Genomic DNA, 24782 nt, shown 5'->3' on the forward strand with positions numbered 1-24782 from the left:
GATCATCTTGATACTGTCCAAAAATGTATATGCGCACATTGGTGTGTTCATGTTTGTATGTTCATGTGTGTGTTGTTCCTGTGTTTCAGCATGGACATATTCTGGGCACAAGGCAGAGATTCCTGGCAAAGGAATTAGAAGCCCATAGCCAGAGTTTATTTGTGGACAAGTTAGATCTAATTCCTGCAGCTGCTCAGTGATAGTCACAGTGTGGTTGGATACTCAGGCTGTTTTCTACATGTGTGAAGCTGGGTCTTGGCGTTTCAAGAGCTGGTCAACAGGAAGAGTTTTTATTGCAGTTGGAGCGTGGCAGGACATGGCTGAGACCAGAGGAAACATTGAAATTTACCTTAAAATGATGAAAACAGTGATGGATTTTACGCATATCAGAGCCAACTTCCAGTCTACTCTCTCGATCTTGGTCCTCCAAAAAGGATGCTATTAGTTTTTCCAACCTAAAAAATACATAATGCGTGAGAAGGAAGCACGAGCTAGGAACGTTAGGGAATCCAATGGCCTGACTTGCGTGCCGAACATTTGGAATACAGAATATTGGGCCCAAATTTTCTTAGAATTCATTACTTGATTTGACTGTGAAAGGGAAGGGGGAAAACATATTGATAAGGTAAAACCTGTAATCATCTAATTACTTGGCTAATTTCCAATGAATGTTCACATGCAGGTCTCTGTATAAAAGCTATCCGAGGGACTGGAGCGATGGTTCAGTGGTTAAGATGGTTCAGCTCCTCTTACAGAGGATGTGAGTTGGGTTCCCAGTACCAATGTTTAGTGGCTCACAACCACCTATAGCTCAGCTCCAGGGCATCCAAAGCTCTCTTTTGGCCTCCAAGGGCCACATGCATGGCCACATTCATGCTTGTATATTTGTACATGCAGATACATACAATTAAAATTTAAAGAAAAGTCATTTGACTTCTGTAGGCTTCCCATCCCAACCATTCTGAACCTCTTTGCCTCTGTGTGAAGCTTCCATTTCATAAGGGGAAGTAATAAGAATCAATAATTCCTTCATTTGCTTCATTAAAAGAGCATGGTACTCAGCCTCAGCTGCCCCCCCCCCACACACACACAGTGCTCCACGATGCCTTTACTCATTCCTGGTGGACTTGTGATCTTCACAGTGGCTCATCCCAATCTTCCCATGATCCCCCATGTCTGCCACTGAATTTCTCCTATGGACCAGTGATGTACCCTCTGACTAGACTGAGAAAACCAAGCTGCTGCCACAGACTTGTGCACTCTGTACATCCTGGCAATGGCCCTGCTTGACCAACCAGGCTCTCTCCACACTTTTACCTGTAATTTGATAACACACTCCCTTCTTCTCAAAGTTAGCCTCTCTTCCTTGTGTGCCTTGACATCTTCATCACTATTCTGGACAGACTCTCTTCTCTCTACTTTCAATACTTTTCAGGTACTTCCTATTCTTAAACACACACACACACACACACACACACACACACACATAATTAAAAAAACCTCCCTCTGGGGAGGAACAGCCAATCACTGTATCCTATGCTCTAACATCATTTGCAGTGTCCCCGAGGCATTCTAGAATCTGTGAATGTACCTGATCTACCCTGTTCTCCAACTCACTGTACTTCATAAGAACCACAACAGGTCTGGGAGGAAGTCTCGGTCAGTAGGGTGTTTACCATGAAATCAAGAATTCTGCATTCAGAAATCCAGCACTCACGTAAAAAATCAGCAATGGGTGTGTCTGCCTGTAAATCCCAGCACAGAGTAAGTGAAAATAAAGGATCCCTGGGCCAGTTAGTACAAGCTGCAGGTTCACTGGGAGACCCTGTATCAAAATGTAAGGTGGGACGTGATAGCGGAAGATGGCAAACATGGACTTTTGGCCTCTATATACATACTTGGGCTTGTGTGTGCACACAGTCCTCCACATGTGCATGCACAGGAACATTCACACACACACACACACACACACACACACACACACACACACACACACACAAAGAATGATGAGATAATTTTTGGTGGTTTTTTTTGTCCCACTGCCAACATTCGATGCTCAGTGCAAATATACAGGTTATTAAATAGATTCATTTCAGGGACTCCACTGCCTTGTGTTGACCCTAACCAAGGAGAGCAGAAGGCAGAAAGATCTTGGTCAGTTCCTAAGCTGTCAGGCCCCAGAGCAGCCCTTCCATATCTCCCCAACAAGATGAAAATGTCTGCATACTTTCAATTTCTTTGGCATGACCCACACTTCCCTCCCACCATTGCTATTGGCAGTCCCACAGAGCATGCAATAATTTCTGTTTCAGAGCAGACTTGGGTTTTGTTTCTATGTCTTCCTGCAAGCCTTTGACACAGACACCTAACACTGTCAATATGAGATAATTTGTAGTATAGTTCTATTTTTTGATTTTTATTGTTTTCTTGAGACAGAGTCTTCTACCATAACCCAGCCAGGATGTCTTCACATGCACTAGGTAACTCAAACTAGCTTCAAACTCAAGGCAATCCTCCTGCCTCAGCCTTCTGAGAGGACAGGCATGAGCCTGTCACCTGCCATTAAGTTGTGACCTATAAGGCTGCCTTCAGGTGTAGGGCAGCTTCCGCTTTCACATTTTATCTTAGTTTCTAATTTTTGTTGCTGTGACAAAATACTCTGACAAAAGCAACTTAAGGGAGAAAGGGCTTTAGTTCACAGTTCAAGACACAGTCCATCATGGAGGGAGGGTCAGAGTCAGGGCAGTGGGAGTGTGAAACCATACTGTATCCATCTTGTGGAAATGGAAAGAGCTGAGTCTGCTGCTGCTCAGCTCCATACCTCCATTTTAGATTATCAAGGAATCCTGCACAGGAAGTGGTCCTACCTACAACTAGGATGGGCCTTCCCACATCAATCAATGTAGTCAAGGCAATCCCCCACTCCCACCCCTGGCACCCTCAGAGGCCCCTCTCCCTGGGAGCTTTAGTCTGTCAGTTTGACAACCCTAACTATCACCCTATTTATAAATTCACTTGTTGTTGTTGAATATGCCTACAAATTGCCAAATACACTGAGAATCATATTGACGACTCATGGTCGTTACTCCTCTTTTGCTGTAATAAGATACCCTGACAAAATGCAGGTTGGGGAGGGAATGTCTGTTTTGACTCATGGTTTGAGGGGGGTACAGTGCATCATGGCAGGAAAGGCATGGAAACCAGAATCTGAGACCTGCTGCTGGCTGGTAGCCAGGAAGCTACAGAGCATATAGATCACACGGCACATACACACAGGAAGGACACACACACACACACACACACAGAGAGAGAGAGAGAGAGAGAGAGAGAGAGAGAGAGAGAGAGAGAGAGAGAGAAAGAGAGAGAGAGACAGAGACAGAGACAGAGACAGAGAGACAGAGACAGAGACAGAGAGAGACAGAGACAGAGAGACAGAGACAGAGAGAGAGACAGAAACAGAGAGAAATTTATAGAGAGACAGACAGACAGACAGAGAATAGGAGGTGAAGCCCCACTTAGAGACCCTCAAAACCCAGCGAAACACTTCCTTCAGCAAGGTTCTTTTAAAATGCAACCAATGGAAGCTCTTGAGAGTTCTGCAACTCAACCTTGCTGATGGTGATTCTGAGTTCTCATGGTGCCAGTTTCTTTAAAGGTTTGTCCACCTTGCTGTGTTCCAACAATATCCCTTCAGCAGACCCAGAGATGCTTAGCATTTAGGAGAAAGGGAAAAGAGATCAAACTAGCTGGCTTGGAGGCCTGGAGGCTGCTGCATGCAGATGTTGTGCTGGTGGAGACAGCTGGAGGCATCACTGTCTCTGGGCTCCCTAGGGCTGCACAGCAGTCCCCAGGATTTCTCACTACCAAGCTCCCATCTCTTGTGCAGAACGCCAAGGCCAGTGTGTCTGACCTAAAATTGGTGGTTGATATTCTAGCTATGTATACAAAAGAACAAATTGATAACGGTATCAGTGGGCTATGCTGAAGGAGAAAACCTGGAGGATAGTTCATGGTAGAAAGCCTGGCTTCAGGTCCAGGAGACTGAGCCTCAGGTAAGACTTCTTTCAATGGTGGCTGGCGACATGCAGGTATAAAGGGAAGAACTGGATTAGTCTGCGTGGTTGAGTAGCAGGTTATTTGACTCATGCCTTCTGCAGACGCTTGGCTGGGGATGATCGCTTGGCCATTCAGGCCCTGTTGGGATACTAGCCTGCAGGTGTTCACCTCAAAGATCTCTATGAATGAGGCACAGCTAGATTACCTGAGGGGTGTAAGCAGTCTTGGTGAGATGCTGATGATGAACCAGAGGTATTATAGGTAGCTGCCCCTACCTGCTGTTTCTGTCTCTCAATCTTTACCCTCACCTGCTCTGGTCCTGCCTCAGCAAGCCTCATACCCTAGCTCCAGATGGCCACCCCACTCCTGGTCCTGGCTTCTCTGTACACCTGGTCACTGAAGCTTTCTGTTCTGCTGGATAGCAGCAGTGATGCTAGCAATTCACTGGGCTCAGCCCTTGTATCTCAGTTAAGCACCTCCATTTAGACGGAACTCACAGGTTTCTGAAATTCCTCCAAGAGATGTCCCCCAGTTGACCGAACATGAGTGTAGTCATAGCTGCTGGTGGGAAGTCCTGTACTTCCTCCTCGGTGTTTCTGCATATTCCTGGAGGCCGTGATAACACTTGCAAGCCTGGTCCAGAGTGAAGGGATAGTGGATCTCTTCAATATGCCAGCTCTCACCATGTGTCTGGGATACCCACACTCTGACCTGGGGTGTGTCTGGGATCTCTGTCCCTTCATACCTACACAGCCTCCCATAGTTTCCTTTACAACACAATTCTGGCACAACTTCAGTTCTGGCCCGCCCCAGTTCCAGTTCTGTGGTTGTAATCTGAAGGAAGGGGCTCAGCACGCCTCCAGCAGGGCCCACGTGCTTGCCCTTTCTTTCCTGGCAACTTTTCTGTACCCCTTGCTTGACAGCTGGTGACAAAAAAAGAGTGATCTGACATTATTCCCCCTAGGACAGTCTGTCCAACCCTGCTGTGTGCTGCTGCCTGCCAGAATCCATGCCCAGCTCAGGGAGAATAAGACAGACTAGAGTTGGGTGCTGGATGGCATCACATCAGGCCCCTCACTGCTCCCCACCCTCCCTGTAATGCTTCAGATCCCCCTGGGCACTCATGTGCACCCCCTTTACTTGCCCATATCCCTGATCCTTCTAGGGACGATGCCGATGGGTGTCACATGAAGGATCAGAGATCCCTTTCTGGCGAATGGGGTGGGGCGGCCCACTGCTCCCTCATTTCAATATATTTATTCAGCCCCACTGCTATTTGCAGATATTTACAAAGATTTCAAGCAATGGACAGATTTCTGTGTGAAGATCATTTTTATGCTTTTGCACCAAAAGGAAATAATCGTAAGTTATAAAATTTATACAGTGTCTAAGTGACTAGAATGCCTATGGCCATAAAAATAACATAAATTAATTAGCCATCTGTATTGATAACTCCTTCATTAAACTCTACATGCCGTGACCAAACTCCTTGCTTGCTATAGGCAAACACTGTGTAAGCACTGGTTCTTATTTATGTAATCCATGACAGCTGAGGGATTAACTGAGTGGAGAGAGCATGGTGCACTGTGGGTAGGGGAGCAAAGACGCTAGACGGGACTGTAGGCAGGAGAATGTAAAAGACAAATCACAGAGGCAGAGACCATGGCAACAGAAGCAAGGTGGGGGGTGGGGGCCTGGATGGTACAGCAGAGGTTGAAACAGAGAACAGTCAATCTACAGAGGAACGTGACAGGAACAGCCACCGAGATAAAGGAAAGGACTGAGAGATGGGCCAGCCCCACACTAAGCTGGAGCACTGGGGCCAGTGCAGAGACTGAGGCTGGGGAAGGAGGGTGGGAGGCCTACAACACGGCCCTGGGAAAGGAATAGAGGTCCAGATGGAAGATGCAGGAGAGAGAACGGCCTTAGGTGTTGGAGCCTGAGCTCACAGACAGGAAGGTTACTGGGAAAATCAAGAGTAAAAGACCAATTGGTCAGGTCTGGTTCTCCCAAGCCATTTATCTCCACAACCACAGTCCCCTCAGGGCTCCTGTGGTGCCCAGCTATTCCTTAATAGAAGGTAGTAGAAGTTATACCTATTCTTTGCTTCATATCTCAAACTTTTTCCATTGTCTTGTCTTATATAAAATTGAATTTATTGACAACTTTAAAGTTTCAAATATATAATTCTCAGCTCATGTCTTTAGTGAAAACTTTAAATCACAGTCTTGTTTAATACTTTTAAAAAGTATACTCTAAAATGTACCTATATTTAATTACACAGAAAGGCTTGTAAAATTTTTGAGAGACAGATTAAAAGGATTTGTATGATGTAAAAATGTGGAGTGAGCCGGTAGCCATTTGAATGTGAGTGGCCTCCAAAGTCTCATGTGTTTAAATACTTAGTTCTCAGTTATTGGAACAGTTTGGGAAGGATTGGGAGGTGTGGTCTTGGTGTTGGGGGTGTGCAATCGGAATGCTCTTTAAGGTATCAAAAGCCCACACCAATCCCAGTTAGCTCTCTCCTTCTCTGCCTTGCAGTTGCTCTTAGCTACTGAGGGAGACCCATGCCTGCCTGCCTGCTGCCTGCCCGCCTGCCTGCTGCCTGCCTGCTGCTTGCCTGCCGCCATGCTTCCTGCCTGCCTGCCTGCCTGCTACCTGCCTGCCTGCTGCCTGCCTGCCTGCCTGCCTGCCTGCCTGCCTGCCTGCTGCCTGATTGCCTGACTGCCTGCCTGCCTGCTGCCATGCTTCCTGCCTGCCTGCCTGCTGCCATGCTTCCTGCCTGCCTGCTGCCTGTCTGCCTGCCTGCCTGCCGCCATGCTTCTTGACATGATGGTCATGGACTCAAACTCTGGAACTGTAATTCTTCATAACTGTTTAGACACATGTTAATGCAGCACTGAATCTGAAGCAAATTTATGTAAGTCAAATAACCTATTATCATTATGTCCTTGTTATTGAATTAAATCTGGATTTACAAAAAAAAGACATCCTCAGATGCAATATGATAACATAAAGAGCATAACAACATAATAATTAGAGGTTAAATGAACCAACAAAACTCTGTTCCTATGGTCCAATTGTCCACTTTTATTCCTAATGGCTCATTCTGCCTTTGCTTAATCACCCTTTTTGGAGACCATCTGAAACCAGGTGTCAGGTGGAGATGAGATTCGTTATTCCACAACTGCTGTTACACACCACAGGCCTCCTTTAAACTCCAGGACATCTGATGTTCTCTCTTGATCTCCACTGGCAGGACACTCAAGTATATAAACCCACCTGTGCACAGATTCATGCACACGTGTGCACACACACACACACACACACACACACACACACAATTAAAAATAAATTAAATAAAATATTAAAATAAAAGTCAGGTTCACGAGCATGCAAACTATCCCTGTAAAATGTAAGAAAGAAATTCCTCGCTGTCATGGAGGGTCCATTTATCCTTTAAAGAATTTCTTAGATGGGCTGGGGTCGAGTCGGGCGGGTCATGTGCATTAGGGATTCCAGGGCTGGGGAAGCAGAGGCATGACTGATGCCCCCCAGCTAGCCATCCTAACTGGTAAGCTGCATCCCAGTGTGAAACTCTGCACTCGGTTTATATGAACAAACAAGGTGGCCATTCATCACCTTAACTATCCAACTAAATCTTCTCATAATGGAAACTCCCATATGGAAACTTACATGATCTCATTAGCTGAGCCTACAGTCCAAATGTTTCTAGCAATGAGGGTGGAAGATTTGCACTTAAGAATGCAAAGCAGCCTGGTCAGCATCTGTCATTTGAAAGGTGGACTCTTGCCGTACCCTCCAATACTGCACTGCAGTTATCGTGTACACTACAACACTTACAATACTCAAAGCTATACCGTTGATCTTATAAGTCTATTTAATACTACTACTAAATTTTGTAATGTACTTGAAATAAAATAACTCAGTATTTTAAACAGTGGGTCCTGAGGTACCTGAGGGTGGCCCTCTAGGTAATCCTTAGACACCGACATGTATGTACACACTTGTGTATATACAACTGTACACACTCGGACACTTAAATATATACATTTAAGGAAAGACTCTCTGGGCTGGTCCAGTTGTTAGGGACACTGGTTGCTTTTCTGCAGGACACAGGTTTGATTTTCAACACCCACCTGGCTGCTCAGAAATGTTTCCTTCAAGGGATCCAACACTCTCTTCTGGCCTTGGTGGGGATGTGGTACGTAGAAATATACATAAAACAATAATATATATGTAAAAAAATAAAAAGAATTTCTTAGGGCTTGAGAGATGACTCCTTAATACTGCAGAGGACCAGCATTTGCTTCCAACACCCACAGTAGACAGACGATAGTACCATGGAGCCAGTGACACCTTATGACTGGTACAGACACCTGTTCTCAAGTATACATGCCCACACATGCACACACCAACACATATGCACACACCTACACACAACAATGCACATGCCTACACACACAGACACACTCAGACAGAGACACAGACACAGACACACACACAGACACACAGACACACACAGACACACAGACACACACACATCCTCATCCCTAACCATGAGTGCCTGCACACGTATAGGCACTCTGCTGCTCAGTTTTCATCAACTTAATGCCTTCAAGTGTCACCTGGGAAGAGAAAACCTTGGTTGAAGAATCACCTTCACCAGACCGTCTTGTGGGCAAGTCTGTGGGAATGTTTTCTTGATTAATGATCACTGTAGGTGGTGCTGCCCGTGGGCTGCGATTTAGAAGAAAGCAGGCTTAGAAATCCATGGGAGAGAGCAAGTAAGCGGCACCCCTCTCTGCTTCAGTTCCTGTCTCTACTTCTCCCAATAATAAACTATAACCTGCAAACCAAGTTAATCTTTTCCTCCCTCGGTTGTTTTTGGTCAGCGTTTTTATCAGAGGACAGAAAGCAAATTAGGTTAGAAATGCATTAAAAAATAAACACAGTACCTTAACAAGACGAACACTAAAACAGCCTTAGAGCTCACAAAACTCACGGAGCACAGAGTGCAGGTACTGAGGAGGGTGAAGATCCTGGAAGAGGTGTGTGTGTGTGTGTGTGTGTGTGTACATGTACTGAAGAGGGCAAGGATGCTGGAAGGGTGTGTGTGTGTGTACATGTACGGAGGAGGACCAAGTATGTTGGAAGTGTGTGTGTGTGTGTGCTTCCACACTCACACCCTGCTTCCCAGCTCAGAAAGCAGGCCTTGGGCTTCCAATGAAAGAGCTGTCTAGACCCAAAGACCCCACTGTGTCAACTGTAATCCGTGAATGAGCTCACCCTTCATGCCTCAGCCTTTCCCTTCCTGCCTTCTGTGCTCATTCCTTCAGCCGATTAGAATCCCAAACAGTTGAATTTAGGAGGATAAAGGAATCACCCAAGTGGAGAGACAGCCTCTTCATTGAGACAGGCCTATTTAATCATATTAGATAGCGATTTCTTTAGCACTCAAATGCTTCCACAACTCCCCAACTATAATTAATACAAGCTGTGGACCACATTTTTCGTCTTGGTTTTAATATCTTCAAAATGCAGTGTCAGGACCCAAATCACTTCGAGCTGGAGTGTGGAGACTTCGTCTGTAGTGAATTATGTCTCCTGAACGATTTCAGAGATCTGATTTCTTATAAAGTGAGAGAGATGCGCATTAGCCACTAATGACCTCTGGGAGGGATAAACCACAAAGTTCAGGTTATTGCATATAGCTAGCCATTTTATCAGAAGCCAGGAAGAAGCATGCCAGAGACATGAATTCCGGACCATGTCAGCAGATAATCCATTACTCCTCCCCCTTGAATGAATGCCTGATTACTTGGACTCTTTTTTCTTCATTCAATTGGTGTGAATTAGCTGTTAGATAAAATTCTGACAGTAGTTAAGCAAGGTACTTCTCAATTCTCTAACACAGAGATATCTCAGACAGGAACTGATCTCAGGAAATGAATTAAGTTGGTCACTGCCCTGAGTCTAAGGTAGGGGATGACAATTAAAACCATGCTGTGATTTCACTGAGTGCTTCTAGAGCTTTCTTCAGGATCTAGGCACTGGGTTCCTAAGACTCACAGCCACGTCTGTTCACTCTACTAGCCTGGAGCTTGATCTTTGAGACCTGTGAGGTGGTTTTCAAGGTTTGCACCAGTTTCTTTCCTCACTGCTCTGACAAATACTTGCAACATAGAGGAGACGGATTCACTGTGGCTCAGGGTTTGAAGGACTGCCGTCCATCGTGGTGTGAAAGTCATGTTTGCACCCACAGCCCAGGTGTAGAGACAGAAGAATGCTGGTGCCCAGCTTTCTCCTTTTCATGCAGACCAGGACTTCAGTGCCCAGGATGGTGTCACCTACTGTCAGGTAGGCTTTCCCATCTCAGATAACCTATCTATTCCAGGTATTCACTCAAAGATATGCTCAGAGGTCTGTTTGCATGATGACTCAAGAGTTGACAACCTAGCTTAACCATCACAATCGTTCTTTAATGAGATCAGAGGCTAAAGAGATGGCTCTGCTGTTAAAATCACTGGCTGCTCATCCAGAGGACCTGGTCTAATTCCCAACACCCACATGGTATCTCATAACTGCCTGTAACTCCAGTTCCAGAGGCTCAGACAACCTCTTCTGGCCTCACCGACCCACGGCATACTGTGGTATACAGTCGTGTACGTAGGCTAACTGCCCATACACAAATAGTAATAATAACTGTAAAATAAAATGAATTTTAAAAATACCAAAACTCCACACCACTACATATCTTAATGGCTTTACGGCAAAAAAAAAAAAATATTTATGGAAGTGGTGCAAATAAAAATGTAACAACTCTGGTCATATAAAATCAAGCTGACATAGTCTTGTAAAGATTGTGCAGGACGTACTTACACTGAAAAATTATTCGTGGTTTATACAAAATTCAAGCTTAACTTGGCATCCCATAGTTTAATATGCTCAATCTGGCCACCCTCATCAGAGAGGCTTCAGGCCTCCCAGCTCTGAGCTGACCTGTGGACCCCACTGCAGACCCTCAGGCCTGGGTGTGGATCCCCCCACCCTCCCATCCACTCAGGAGGGCCTGACAACTGTTGCTCATGAGTGACCTGCTCCCTTGAATGAAGGCCCAGTGCTGCCGTTCTTCTCTGAAAGAATAAAAAGTGCTGGAAGCCGCGCCTGTGGCATTGGAATCTTTCCATGTGAAGACTACACTATGCTTTTGATTGACTCTGAAGCTAATAATTCAGAGAGCTATAAAGCTGCTCGGAGCCCTGAGGGGCTGGGATTTGTGGAGATTGACTTTCTTGGGCAAGCAACCAACTTGGTAGGAATCTATGCAAGTCCCATTATTTCTCTGAGGCTGTTTATGTATCTTTAAAATAAGGAAACCAGACGTGCGTATTCGCTCCCTTGATCCATCTATCTACAAGGCTCTCTGGGCCAATTCCAGTGTTCTAAATCATTCTTGATTTACCCAATCTGTTCAAAGTTGCCCATCTTTTTCCCCCACTCAAAAGTATTTTCTGCCCTTTTAATTACTCCAGCACTTAAATTTAGGGAGAAATATATCTAACTTAGATGTTTATGTAGTTTAAAAAAATCTTTAGTGTGTGCATATTTGTTATTATGTGTGTGTGTGCACACACACGCACACGTGTGCACAGATCAAGACTGATGTCTGGTACTTCCTTAGTGGCTTTCCACTTTATATTGTGAGACAGGGTCTCTCTTTGAATGTGGAGCTCAGTGATTTGGTTATAGTTTCTTGCCAGGGAGCCCCAAGGATCCTTCTGTCTCCAGTTCTGCAGTGTTGGGCTTACAATTATGTTGGACATCAGCCCTTACCCCACAAACCCATGGGTTCTAACCCAGGTCCTTGTGCTTGTGTGCCAAGAACTTTACCTACGGAGGCATGTTCCCACCCCCTAAAATTAGGTACATTCTATAATTACAGATCATTTTACTCTCAGGACTGATTCCATCCATGGCCAGGAGCCAACAGCTTTTGTAACCGTTTTGCTCTTCACTCTTTGATGGCCGTGGCATCATGTTTGCAAAGGCACAGGCTGAGCATTTTCTCTCATTCGGGTCAGACTCTGCCTTGTATGGATCTGAGGAGCAGCCCACAGGGACAGAAGGGGCTAAAGCAATGCCAGTACCATGGCTATGCCCTAGTGGCAGATCTACTGTGGCACGTCTCTGTGCCGTAACAGGCAGAGCAAAGAATTTACCTTTACAGCCAAAGCAAGGACTGGCATTCAAAGTAGACAACTTGGCCACTGCCTGTGGAGGCACGGCACCCATCTGACACAGAGGACAGGCAGAAAATCCATCACTGGGATTGGTTAGTTGGCTCGGCAGGTGACCATGTCTAGCGCTCTGGCAAAGGAGCCACATTCAGTTCTCAGCACAGGCGTTGGCTTGCTTGGTATCCATGGGTCCAGGGACTCAGCCTCCTCTTCTGGACTCTCTGGAGTCTCCATCCACATACACCCACACTCATACACACATGGTGGATTGAAAAGAGACTCTGTCTCACCCAGACTCACAAAAAGCCCCTCCCTAACCCTTTACATGCATATTGCCAATCAAGATACTCTTTCCTAGGAGCAGTTGTGCAAAGGAGTATAGTCATACTGTGACTTACGGAGAGGGTGCCGTGGATGCTAAGTATGATCTCAAACTGAAAATCTGTAGAAATCAATTTCACATCATCTCCTATGCCCTAATTCAGGAGAGAAGCATGATTCGTTGGAGGGTCACTAGCTGAGGAAGAGCTTTCTACTTCACACCGAGAGAACAGACTGAGGCCAGAGGCTGGAAGGAGCAGCCTAGAGGCTGCCCTAAAGAAACTTATGCCCTGCATTACAGGGGTGTGGCCTGTGGGTCACCTGGGCTTCTCACCAGGTGTCTGCACATGTGGCTGTGGGACAAGTATGACAGAAGCCACATGAGAACATGATTATAAAGTGTCTCCCTGAAGTAACCCGAAACCCCCGTACCTCACCTGCTTTACCATAAAGAGGCAGGGATGACTGTAGACGGCAGCCATTTGATCCAAAATGTGGCCAATTAAAGATAATAATAAACACCATCCATCTATATTTTTGCTTGGCAAAAAACTCATAGGTTACTGGCCCCATGGTTACTTGAACTGGGGAGAATTTTATTGTTGGTATGAAGCTTGAGTTTTATCAGCTGAGGCTACTTTGGGACAAACCTCTGATATTATTACATTGATCATTGATTAATATAATTCCAAGGAACCAGTGCCTGGCCAGATGCAGCATGTGGACATTTACTTTATAGCCATGTTCTCTGTCTTGCTTCAGAAGCCTTCACCATGTTAAGAGTCAGCAGTTCCCAACTCCTGCTGCTTCCCAAAGTCAGACGTTTAGATACAAAAGGAGCCTGTTAATGAAAGGAACAAAATCTAGATAAACCTCAATGTCTGATCAGAATAGGAACGTCATGACAACTCTAGAACATTCTATCATTCTATCACTTCAGAGGTTGATTGTGCAGGAGGAGAGTTATGAACCCAGAACTTGGAAGATGCAGGCTGCCTTATGCAGTGACTTCCATGTTCCTTTCTGTTACAGACATTTGTATTATGTGTGTAGGAGTGGGTGTTTAGGGGTAGGTGCACATACACCAGGAGATGTGTTTGGAGGTCAGATGACAACTGAAGGGGCTCTCTCTCTCTCTCTCTCTCTCTCTCTCTCTCTCTCTCTCTCTCTCTCTCTCCCCCCCCTACTTGGGCTCCAGGGATAAGGCTCAGGCCAACAGGCTGGGCAGCAACCACCTTTATCTGCTGAGCCATCATGAAGGCCCAACTTTCTCCAAAAGGACAGAGTCAAGTCTCTCAGACCAGAAGGCAAGAGACGAGGTTGTTCAGAGAGGAGGAGGCATGAGGCTGTGAATGTCAGCAAGGAGTCTGACTGGAAAGGCCTGGAAAGGCACACAGTGCTGCCCGCTGCCCGCTGCCCACTGCCCGCCGCATAGATGGTGCCAGACAACTAATCTACAAAGTACACCAATGAGAAAAGTAGTTTACACACATGACAGTCAGAGGTGGAGTCAGTATAGGAGAAGGAGAATGGATTTCTGCAGAAATCTGTAGAAATGTGATGACACCCGGCAGCAGTGGCTACCTTGAATGAGGATGAGTTTTTGAGGAGGTGGCAAAAGAATTTTGGGTTAGTGACAAACACAGAGGGACCAGCTGGGAAATCTGAAGGGAAGGAGAGGAGGGGTAGGTAGAGGAGGACATTCTTAGGTTCCTGGTCATAGCGGCTTAGGACAGCATCTTAGCTACACTGAGATAGCCAGGACAGGTAGTTTACTTGGCCAGACAGGGCAAGCTGAGCACTTGGTCTTCTCTTGTCTTGGGAGATGCTTCTCTTTTCCTTAGAAAATGTAGAAGTGGGAGGGAAGAAAATTGTAGCTGTGACCAAGAGTACATGAAAGCCAGGTGAGAAGGACTTTAGCGGTGTAGACTTGAGTTGGTGTGCAGGACAGATCAGAGGTTCCTCCTCGGGCACTGAACATAATTTGGTATATATACCTTGTGTTAGAGATATACTATGAACTCAGATTTATACTTAATCTTGGTTCACTAACTAATTACTTTTTACATCTATTTATTTAGAGCGTGCTGAGACAACTAGTTTTTTCCTTCCACCCTGTAGGTCATGAGGATCAATCTCAGCTCATCAATCCTGGCAGCAATCATGGGTTACTGAGCCAACTTGCCTGCCCCTTACATGTCATTTGGGGATAATTCTCCGTTACGATGTGCTTAAGTCGAATAGCCCACCCAAATACATTTGTTTATTAGTTGTAAAATTAAAAAGAATTTATCCTGATGGAGCTGGTGACATGGCTCGGGGGAAGTATTCATGGGTACCGGGTCTACAGCCTCAAACAGAACACAGCTCAACACCTCCTCTCAAAAGCCTCAGGGAGTGGGGCTAAAACAAACTGTTCCCGCTGAACTCTGGTTAGCCTGTGGATTTGTAAGCAAATGAGATAAATTAGAAGATATACTGAAAGGTTTGCTAGGTTCGTGATGCACACAGAGTTAGCATCCCCCACCTAGCAAAACAGGATCCTTTGCTGTATCAACAACAAACCTCAGCTCAATGCATCTCGCCCTTTTATAAGATTTCGTGATGTCCCCTAACAGTTTTATAACATGTCTGTGTATTTTTAGTGCAGCTATTATGCAGATGTTGAAATGTGAAATTCAGAAAATGAGAAGCAGAAGATTTTGGTTGACATGTCCAGTGTCTGAAAGGAAAGAACAGAGAATTCAAAATAAAAACAGCTGGGGGTGGTACCTGGAAAGTGCATTGTGCTGGTAAAATAAAGTGTTTGTGCCACGGTTCCGAGGGGGCAGGCAGCTCCAGCTGGCAGGGATCCCACAGGAGAGGGGCGAGGTGACAGAGGTGTGTGTTGCACCTCTCCATGTTGGACGGTACATTTATAAGACCCTTGCAAAATCACCATCTTCCTTCCAGTAAGAAGCATCTCCTTTTCAAATTCCTGCTTGCTCCTCCCTGGCTTGCATGCAGGCATGGACACATGACTTGTTATCAGTTTTTAAGTTTTCCACAAAGCAGCACGTACTGTGGCTGGAGAGATAGCTCATCAGTTAGACTGTGCTTCTTTTACAGAAGACTCAAGTTTGGTTCCCAGCATCCATTTCTGGCGACTCTTTACCTGCTTGTAATTCCAGGTCAAGGGAGGGGGATCTGGTGCCCTCTTCTGGCCTCCACAGGCAATTGCATTCACATGCACACACACACACACACACACACACACACACACACACATCTTTTTAAAAAATTAACAAATTAATCTACACATTATGTCGTATACACATATACATACTTGCAAAAATTTAAACAAATTTTCATTTTAGTTTATATAATAATGTAAAGTTGTTGCATCTGTTGCCTTCATGACATGTCACTACCTCAGTTTTGATTTTCCAAGTACCTTACAGGTTTTAGCAAAATTTTCTTCCTCTTGGAATACATGGAACCCTGTTATGGTTAAAGTGGACAGTGAGACCCAATGTAGTCAGTGTGGATTTAGTAGCATTCTACTACTAACATCCCATTCTGGTGATTTAGAGATTTTGGTTTTTCTAGTCTTTCAGATATACTGTGTGTGTGTGTGTGTGTGTGTGTGTGTGTGTGTGTGTGTTGTATGTTCATATGTATGTTCATATGAGATCAGAGAACAGATGTCCTGCTCGGTTGTCCTTTGCCTTCCTGGCTTTGAAGCAGGGACTCTGAGTAAAACTGGAGCTAGGCTTGTGGCCAGCCATCCCCCTGTCTCTATGCCCCATTTAGTGCTGGAATTACAGGCACACATAGCCACACATGGCTTTTTATGCGAATGTTAAGAATTTGCACTCATCTCCTGTGCTTGCCTAACAACTGCTCATATCCACTGAACCATCTCCCAGCCCCCAGATATGCTTCCTTGTGTCAATTATAAAGGAAAGGCACCAGCCTGAAATCACAGAGCATGTGCTATTACAGCCAGATGTGAAAACACAAATATTAAGTATGAGCATGGTTTAATGTTAAAATTGCAGACCCAGATGCAATTTCAATCTCAGAGCTAACTCTGTGTTTTGGGATATTTTTCTATATGCCAAGAGACAATATTTGTTTTTAATACCGCTACGAAAACCTAAAGTACACCTAATGGGAGAAGGGCATTTTTTTCATCTGCACACTAATTAAGCAAAGCAATTTTATTGTGTTAGTTGGAGGTGTGAAGTCAACAAGTCACATTGATTTGTTTAAAGATAATCTTTCATTTTCAGTAGAAACTTTAAGAAATATTGCCAAGTCAAAGAAATAAAGAGGAATTCCCCCCACCCCATATTTCCGGTACTATTTTCTTTTTCTAACACAGTATTTTATTTTGTGGATACATGCTTGGTCATGGGTATATCTAAAGAGAATCATGGTAATATATAGTAATGGGGGTGTGTTGGTGGCAGGACCAGAAGATAAGAATCCCTTGCCATCAAACCTGATGACCTGAGTTCAGTTTTCACAACCAAAGATATGGATGGAGAAAGTCAACTCCTACACGTTTCCCCTTGCCCTTAACAGGTGTGTACGCACGTGTACTCATCCCCAAATATGTGGAAAGCAATAACCCAAAAGAGACAGGAATAATGAAGGTGTGCTTGCTAGTGCCATCTGGGAAGAGGGAGCCTCAGCTAACGCCCCAGCAGAGTGGCTTTTGGTGCACTGTCTCGATTAATACTTGATGTGGGAGGTCCCAACTCACTGTGAGGGAAGCCACCTCCTAGGCTCATGATCCAAGGTTGTTTAAGAAAGCTGGCTGAGCAAGTCTAGAGGAGCAAGCCAGTTGGCAACACTCTGCTATGGTCTCTGCCTCAGTTCCCGCCTCCAGGTTCCTGCTTGGCATTCCTGTCCTGACTTCTTTCAGTGAATGGCTGTGCTGAGGAATGGCTAAGCAAAATAAACCCAAGTTGCTTTTGGTCATAGTGATTTATCGCAGCAACAGAAACACAACCAAGACATAGTGAAAGTCGTATTCTTTTGTTTCCTGTAAGGTGGCTTTACAAAACATCAGTAAACAAAGTCCTTTCCTCAGGAAAAAAAAGACTATCCAAGAATTATAGGGGAATTAATATTAACTAAGATCTCCCCTGGACCAGGCTCTCTGTTCAGTGTCTAACACAAGGTTCGCCTTGACCTTCCTGTCACTACTGTGACATGGAAACTATTGCTGCTCTCACACAGCATCCAGTCCAGGGACAACATAACCCCCACAGTCTGGTTAGAAGACAGACACCAACAGTGGAGGAGCAGTAAGACAGCTAGTCCCCCTAGGTTGGAAGGAAAGCCAAAATTAGAACTAATCTCTTAAATGTCAGCCATTTCAATTTATTGTCTCTGGCTGAACTCAGTGACTTTAGGCAAAGTTCACAAGAGAACTGCTGGATGGACAGGATGTTCTGGGATGGAATCCATGAGGCTCAGCACCGGAATCTAAATGCCAGGACTCCCTTCTGCCTGCAGAGGCCATGGCTGGCAGGGACTTCTAGGGGTATTTCTGAGCAAAGATCCAGAGAAGAGCAGCGAGGGCTCTGCAGGCCTGACAGGCCCAGCTACTTTCCTCTTGCCCACTACGTCAGCCCTACCGCTCACCACTGATTTCAGCAGGCCGTGGTCTCCTTTCCATTCCCACACGGCTTCCTTTTCCAGAATCTCACATGAATGGAATCCCAGTGTGTAGCTTGTGTCTAGCTGCTGTCTGCTAGCACCAGGCTTTTAGCATTCACTCAAGCTGCTGCCAGTTTCAGTAGCTCCAGCTATGCCAACTGCTGAGGAGAATTCTAATATGTTGTCTATGCTAGCATCTGTTTAGCAACTCAGCAGATGAGAGACATTTCCGGTTCTGGAGAATAGCATCTAAAGTTCTTAGTGAAATTTCTCATGTAAAGGCCTTTGTGTGGCCTCCGTTTGCTTATCTCATGGAAGGTGACCTTCAGAGTGGCTATTATCAGATTTATAGTGTTGTGTTAACTTACTTAGTGTGTGTGTATGGGTGTGACGTGCAAGAAAATGTCAGACTTGATGGTGCATGCCTTTACCCATGGAGCCAACTTGGAGGCCCAGGCTGTTTAATGCATTGAGAAAATGGCAGTCTTTCCATAGTGGGCGTGGTACACTTTACCCCTGGTACATGAGTGACAGTTGCTCCTTGTGGTCAGCAGTACTTGGTGCTGCTGGCTTTTTTGGAGGCTGTTCTAACAACCACAGTAATTCCGGATCTCTAATGATGACAGAGGCCGGGTTTTCCTGTCCTTCATGGCTGCTCAGGGATTTGGTCCACATATTTATTGCCTGTTTTTATTCTTAGTTAGCTGTGCTGATTTTCTAAGTATTTTGAGGAAAAGTCCTTTTACAGCAAATGTGTTTGAATAATAAAGTATATCATTTAAAACATTTTTTAACATCTTTCAAAGAACAGATGTTTTAAATTTTGATGAAAGCTAGTTTATTGTTTCTTTCCCTTTTGATACTTTTTTTTTAAATGTTCTAAGAAATCTTGGCCTAATGGATGGTTACAAAGACTTTTCTTATCTTTCCTTTTCAGGAGTTTTATATTTGAATTGGTACATTTATGCCTATGATCTAGTTCAAGGAAACACTTGGATGTGAGGAACGGTATGAGACATTGTTTGTAAAGAACATTTTTGTTTTATTTTAGTGTGTGTGTGTATGTGTGTGTGTGTGTGTGTGTACAAATGCATGTGTGTGTGTGTTTATATGTAAGAGGTAGTCAGTTTTCTTCTTCTCCCTTTGGGTCCCGGAAATTGAACTCAGGTTATCAGGTTTGACGGTAAGAGCCTTCACCCACTCAGGCATCTGTTTGTGACCTAGGTCCTTTTGCAAAGCTGTTTCCAGGAGGGTCAGCACTATGTGGATGTTAGCAATGGTGTAAACTTTACATTCTGGTTGTTAGCTTTCTCCTCAGTGAGTTCTTATGAGGTTCAAACTACGCTTATAGGTCAATTTAGGCAGAACTGACATATAAGCATGGGACAATCCCATCTATGAAAATGGTATATCTCTCTCTCTAAGAAACTTCCACCATAGTTTTTAAAGTTTTAATAATACAGATGTTAGGGAGATGTGGTTAAATTTATCATTTTAAGTTTTAAAATTACTGTCAAGAGTGGCTGTCTTTTAATTTCTTATAACCTTGTGTTCTGTGACCTTGATAATCTCCTTTTAATATTTCTAGTAACTTTTTGCAGACTGTCTGATGCTTTCTACTTAGAAACAATGTTATCTGTGTATAATGACAGTTTTATTACTTCCTTTCCAAATATTTGTGTGCTTTATTTATTTTCCTTAGCATAATATGCTGACTAGAGATTTCAGTGCAGTGCAGAATGCAAGTAGTGAGGAGAAACATCTTTGCTTGTGTTTCTAGCTTTAAGGATGCTTTCTTTCCCTTATTGCTTTATTTATAGAGGGATGGATGATAGGCAGATAGGTAGATGATACATAGCTATATACATAAATACATAGATAGATGGTAGACAGCCACTTATATGAATACATGGATAATAGAGGGAAGGACTATTGGTAGATAACAGATACCCATACATACATACATACATACATACATACATACACACATACATACATACATACATACATACATACACACATACACACATACATACACACACACATACATACATACATACTTACATGCAAAAGTTAGAGACAGAAACAGAGACAGATGACAGGCAGATATGCAGATGACAGACACATAGGCACAAAAGTGAAAGGAACATAGAAGATCAGCATAAACATAGATGAGTGGATGACAGACAGACACATGGATGCTGTGATGGTTTGTATGTGCTTGGCCCAGGAAGTGGCACTATTAGGTGTGGCCCTGTTGAAGTAGGTGTGGCCTTGTTAGAGTAGAAGTGTCACTGTGGGTGTGGGTTTTAAAACCCTCACCCTAGCAGCCTGGAAAACAGTCTCCTTCTATCAGCCTTCAGATGAAGATGTAGAACTCTCAACTCCTCCTGTACCAAGTCTGCCTGGATTCTGCCATGTTCCCACCTTGATGATAATGGAGTAAACCTCTGAACCTGGAAGCTAGCCCCAATTAAATATTGTCCTTATAAGAGTTGCCTTAGTCATGATGTTGGTTCACAGAAGTAAAACCCTAACTATGACAGGCACATAGATGGTATATAGTTTTTACAAAATTTTGGAGCTTCCTTCTATCCCTGTTTTGCTAGGTTTTGACCATGAATAAGTGAGAATTTTATCAGTCTTTGTCTCCATCCTTTGGAATGATCAACTATTTTGTCTTACCTAGTTTCCCATCGTAGTAGATTTCAAACACACCGACATGCGCATCCTAAAGCAGCCTTGCATGTCTGTCATGAGGGTCACAATTCACCTTTCAAACTGCCTTGCTGGGTGCAGCTTGGGTGTTAAGGGTTTTCACCCATGGGGTGCTGTGCTGCAGTTTCCTTTCCTTGTGTGTGTCTACTTGGACTCAGAGCAGTCCCTGCCCGGGGGGGTGGCTTACTGCCCTGCTGCTCGGGAAGCCTGTGTGGGACCGTCACTGCTTACTTCTCGAGTGTTCTAGAGTGTTCTTGGGGTGCCTTTCATGCCTGCTGTTTCTCCAGTGGAGGGGCTTTGACTACGAATTCAGCTTCTTCTATGGGCTTGGGACTACAGAAGGATTTTATTCCTGTCTAGTGAACTTTGGAAATCTGGGTCTTTGTTAGTTTTATCCAAGCAAATGATCACATGACTTGTTAACTTAGTGTTTCTATTGCTGTGATGACACCATGACCAAAAAGTCACTTGTAGAGAAAGGGGTATAAGTATTTGGCTTATACTTCCACAGCACTGTCCATCATTGCAGGAAGTCAGGACAGGAACTCAAGTGGGGCAGGAACCTGGAGGAAGGAGCTGATGCAGAGGCTGTGGAGGGATGCTGCTTACTGCCTTGCTCCTCATGGCTTGCCCAGTGTGCTTTCTTATAGAACCCAGGGCCACTATCCCTGGGATGGCATGATCTACAATGGTCTTGGCCCCCTTCAATTAATCACTAATTAAGAAAATGACCTAAGGCTGGATCTCATTTTCTCAACTGAGGCTCCCTCTCCCCTGATGAATCTTAACTTGTGTCAAGTTGACATAAAACTAGCCAGTACTCTTGTTGATATTTTATTGCTTTCTTTAAAAATATTTATATCTATTTTTATGTTATGTCTGTATGTGCCTGAGCATATATTACATGTGTATAGCATATATGTACATATATTACATGTGTATAGGAAGAAAGGAGGCCAGAAGACAGTGCTTGATCTCTTGGACCTTCAGTTGTCCTGTGTGGGTGCTGGGAACTGAACCCAGGTTCTTCTGGAAGAGCAGCAAGTTTTCAAACCATCAAGGGATTATCAGTAGGTGCCACCATGCCCAGATAACGTCTTTTGCCATCTGTCCTTGGACAACCTGTGATTTGTCACCTTCAGCATCCGCTTCTCCTGACTCCTCCTCCTCAATCTCTCTTTGGTAGGTCCTCTCTCCACTCACTGCCATTACTACTGTCTCTCCATCTCTCCAAATCTCATCAAGACAGCCTTCTGTTTCTAGTGTCAGCTGAAACTGCGCTTTCCTACAGAAGAGTGGTCCTAAAAGAATATAAGTCTACCATGTGAATTCTTTTCAGGAGTCCTACTGAGATGGCAGCTCTTGTTCATATTTTCCATCCCTTTGGTTATTTGAAGTCTCTACACAGTGGGCCTTTGATATATTTGTCTCTTTCCAGAGTTCCCTCCACAGCAGCCACCTAAAAGTACCAAACATAAAGAGGAATGGGAAAGACAAGTTATCTGAGCCTAGTGGTATCTGTTGATAATCCCAGGATGTGGAGGGCAGAGGCAGGAGCATCAGAAGTTCAAGGCCGACCTTTGGCTAAGTGGTGAAGGATAGAAAAAGAGGTTGGATAAGAGCTGTGTTCAAGCTAAGCTATGGACTCCTGTCTCCTGCAACATGATCCCCACCTCTAATTGGAGAGTGTGGGCACTATTGGAGAACTGCAGTGAACTCCCATTTCTGGGTAAATATCATGAGCACTAAACGACAAAAGCTAGGCAGATGGTGTCAAATACCAGGGCCCCAGTAATGGTAAGTTCTAAGTCACTATGACCACATGGTGGAAAAAGAGAAATGACTCCCACAAAACATCCTCTGGCCACCATATGCACACGGAATGTACCATCCCCAATAAATACACGTAAAACTAATTTTAAAATGTCTTAGTGAACATTGATTCTTTCCATGATCAGCTTGTTTTCTGTTGTAGTCATTCTATGCCCATGTGTATGTATGCATACATACATATGTGTGCATCTGTGTTTAACATTTCTCCAGTGAACTTGTATCCCCCCAAATATCCATTGTATCTTTTACTACTGGCCCCTTGATGTACCCATTAATATGATTAACATCTAAAATGTTCTCTATAAATTTTGGCAGAAATATTAACTGATCTGTAATCTGCATAAATCTTTTTTTTTTGGCTAGGGAAAGATCCAGACATTGGGAGGTACCCAAACACTTTGGGTAATCTTGCACTAGTCAGATCCAATTTTATTTCATTCCAAAAGTAAAATACTGCTCAAAATTAGATTTGGGTCAGGATATGACACTTCCAGTACAGCCAAAGATCTCCACCTCAGTCTCCTACCAAAGATATGTGTTTAGCAGCTACATCACAATCAAATCTTCACCCAAGAAGCTCTGTCTAAACAGTGACTTGGCAATACAGCCTTCATCCAGCTGAATCTTTTCAAATTTAGCAAGGACCAAAAAAAAAAAAAATGATGTAAACTAAAAATATCACAATAACTGGAGGCCAATGTTTAAAACCCTCTTCAATCAAAGCATCAGAGTCAATGCAACAAATATTTACATTAACTAAGGAAATGCTGGGCAATGGTTCAAAAACATCCCAGAGCTGAATGTGAGCAGAGCTCTCCTACGTGCCCAGTGACACTACAGAGATGACCAGATCTGGGCAGTATCTGCTGACATCTTTCAGAGATTTCTGAGAGGAAGCCATGCCAGTCACTCTGTGCCTGAGGAGATGAAGAACAGAGAAGGAGATTAGACAAGAGTGGGTTGGTTATTCCTGACAAGCTCTGGGACTCTTGTCTCCTGCACCATGACCCCACCTCCGTTTAGAGAGAGTGGGTGCTGGCCGGCGACCAAAGCATATTTCCATTTTTGAGTAAATATCTAGGAGCCTGAAAGACAAAAGAGACAGGCTGATGATGCTGAATACCAGGGCCATACTCCAGGCAAACTATAATTCATGTATCAACATTTAAGGCAAGGAAGGATCTTAACTGGTTAAAATTTAAGCTGTGTAATATTCTATCTGGTTAACTATGGGAAACACAATGCCACAAAACAACAAGGACTAAGTCCCTATCAGAATCATTCTTACTGTTGGTGTGGATAAGTACTTGATACACTGGATGGCTCTGGGGCATTGCTTAGAAGGTAGCTAAGGGGTGTGGTCGTGGTGTTCCCAGCCTCCGCTCAGAGAGCACCAAGGGGACACTGCTCCATGCATGGTGGCCATCCCCCTGGGAACTGCCGAAGTTTATGCTCAGTAGCACTTGACCTAGTTCTGTGAGACTCCTGAGCTCATGAGCGACCTTTACGCTCTCCATGTTCTCGCTGTGTCCTGTTTATGTTTTCTCATGGGACTTAAACACTGTGTCATCGCTGTCTGTCACCACCCCTGAGTCGTGGGCCCTTTGAGAGCAAGCTCGGGGCTTTGTTTATCTTTGCCTTGCTTTCAGAGTCCATGGTGGCACTTTTGTGATCCCGAGATAAAGAACAAATGTTAGGTGAATGAAAGAACTAGTTATGGACAGAAAAGACTGCCAACCCTATAGACCCTCTGTGCTGGGTCCTTCCAGACTGACGTGTGAATATCTGTCATGGACCATTTGACAGAAACCAGCCAAAGAGCTAAAGGTCCTTCAGTATTTTAATTTATTGTCAAAATTCCATTTCTCTTCAATTTCCCAAACTTCTGGCAATGGACATTTGATTATGATTTTCAGGCTTTTAAAATTTGTAAAGTGTGTG

General features: G+C 44.3%; 1 protein-coding gene across 1 annotated transcript in view; it reads right to left on the bottom strand.

Moving 5' to 3' along the window:
- Positions 1-24782, bottom strand: part of Kif6 (kinesin family member 6) — a 279007-nt gene that overhangs the window by 135974 nt on the left and 118251 nt on the right. The window contains exon 11 of the mRNA XM_052191851.1: positions 350-455. Within this exon, the coding sequence (XP_052047811.1) occupies positions 350-455 (106 nt within the window). The remainder of the gene's footprint in view (positions 1-349; positions 456-24782) is intronic.

This window comes from Apodemus sylvaticus, chromosome 9, assembly GCF_947179515.1.
Source record: "Apodemus sylvaticus chromosome 9, mApoSyl1.1, whole genome shotgun sequence".
In the NCBI taxonomy this organism is placed as follows: Eukaryota; Metazoa; Chordata; class Mammalia; order Rodentia; family Muridae; genus Apodemus; species Apodemus sylvaticus.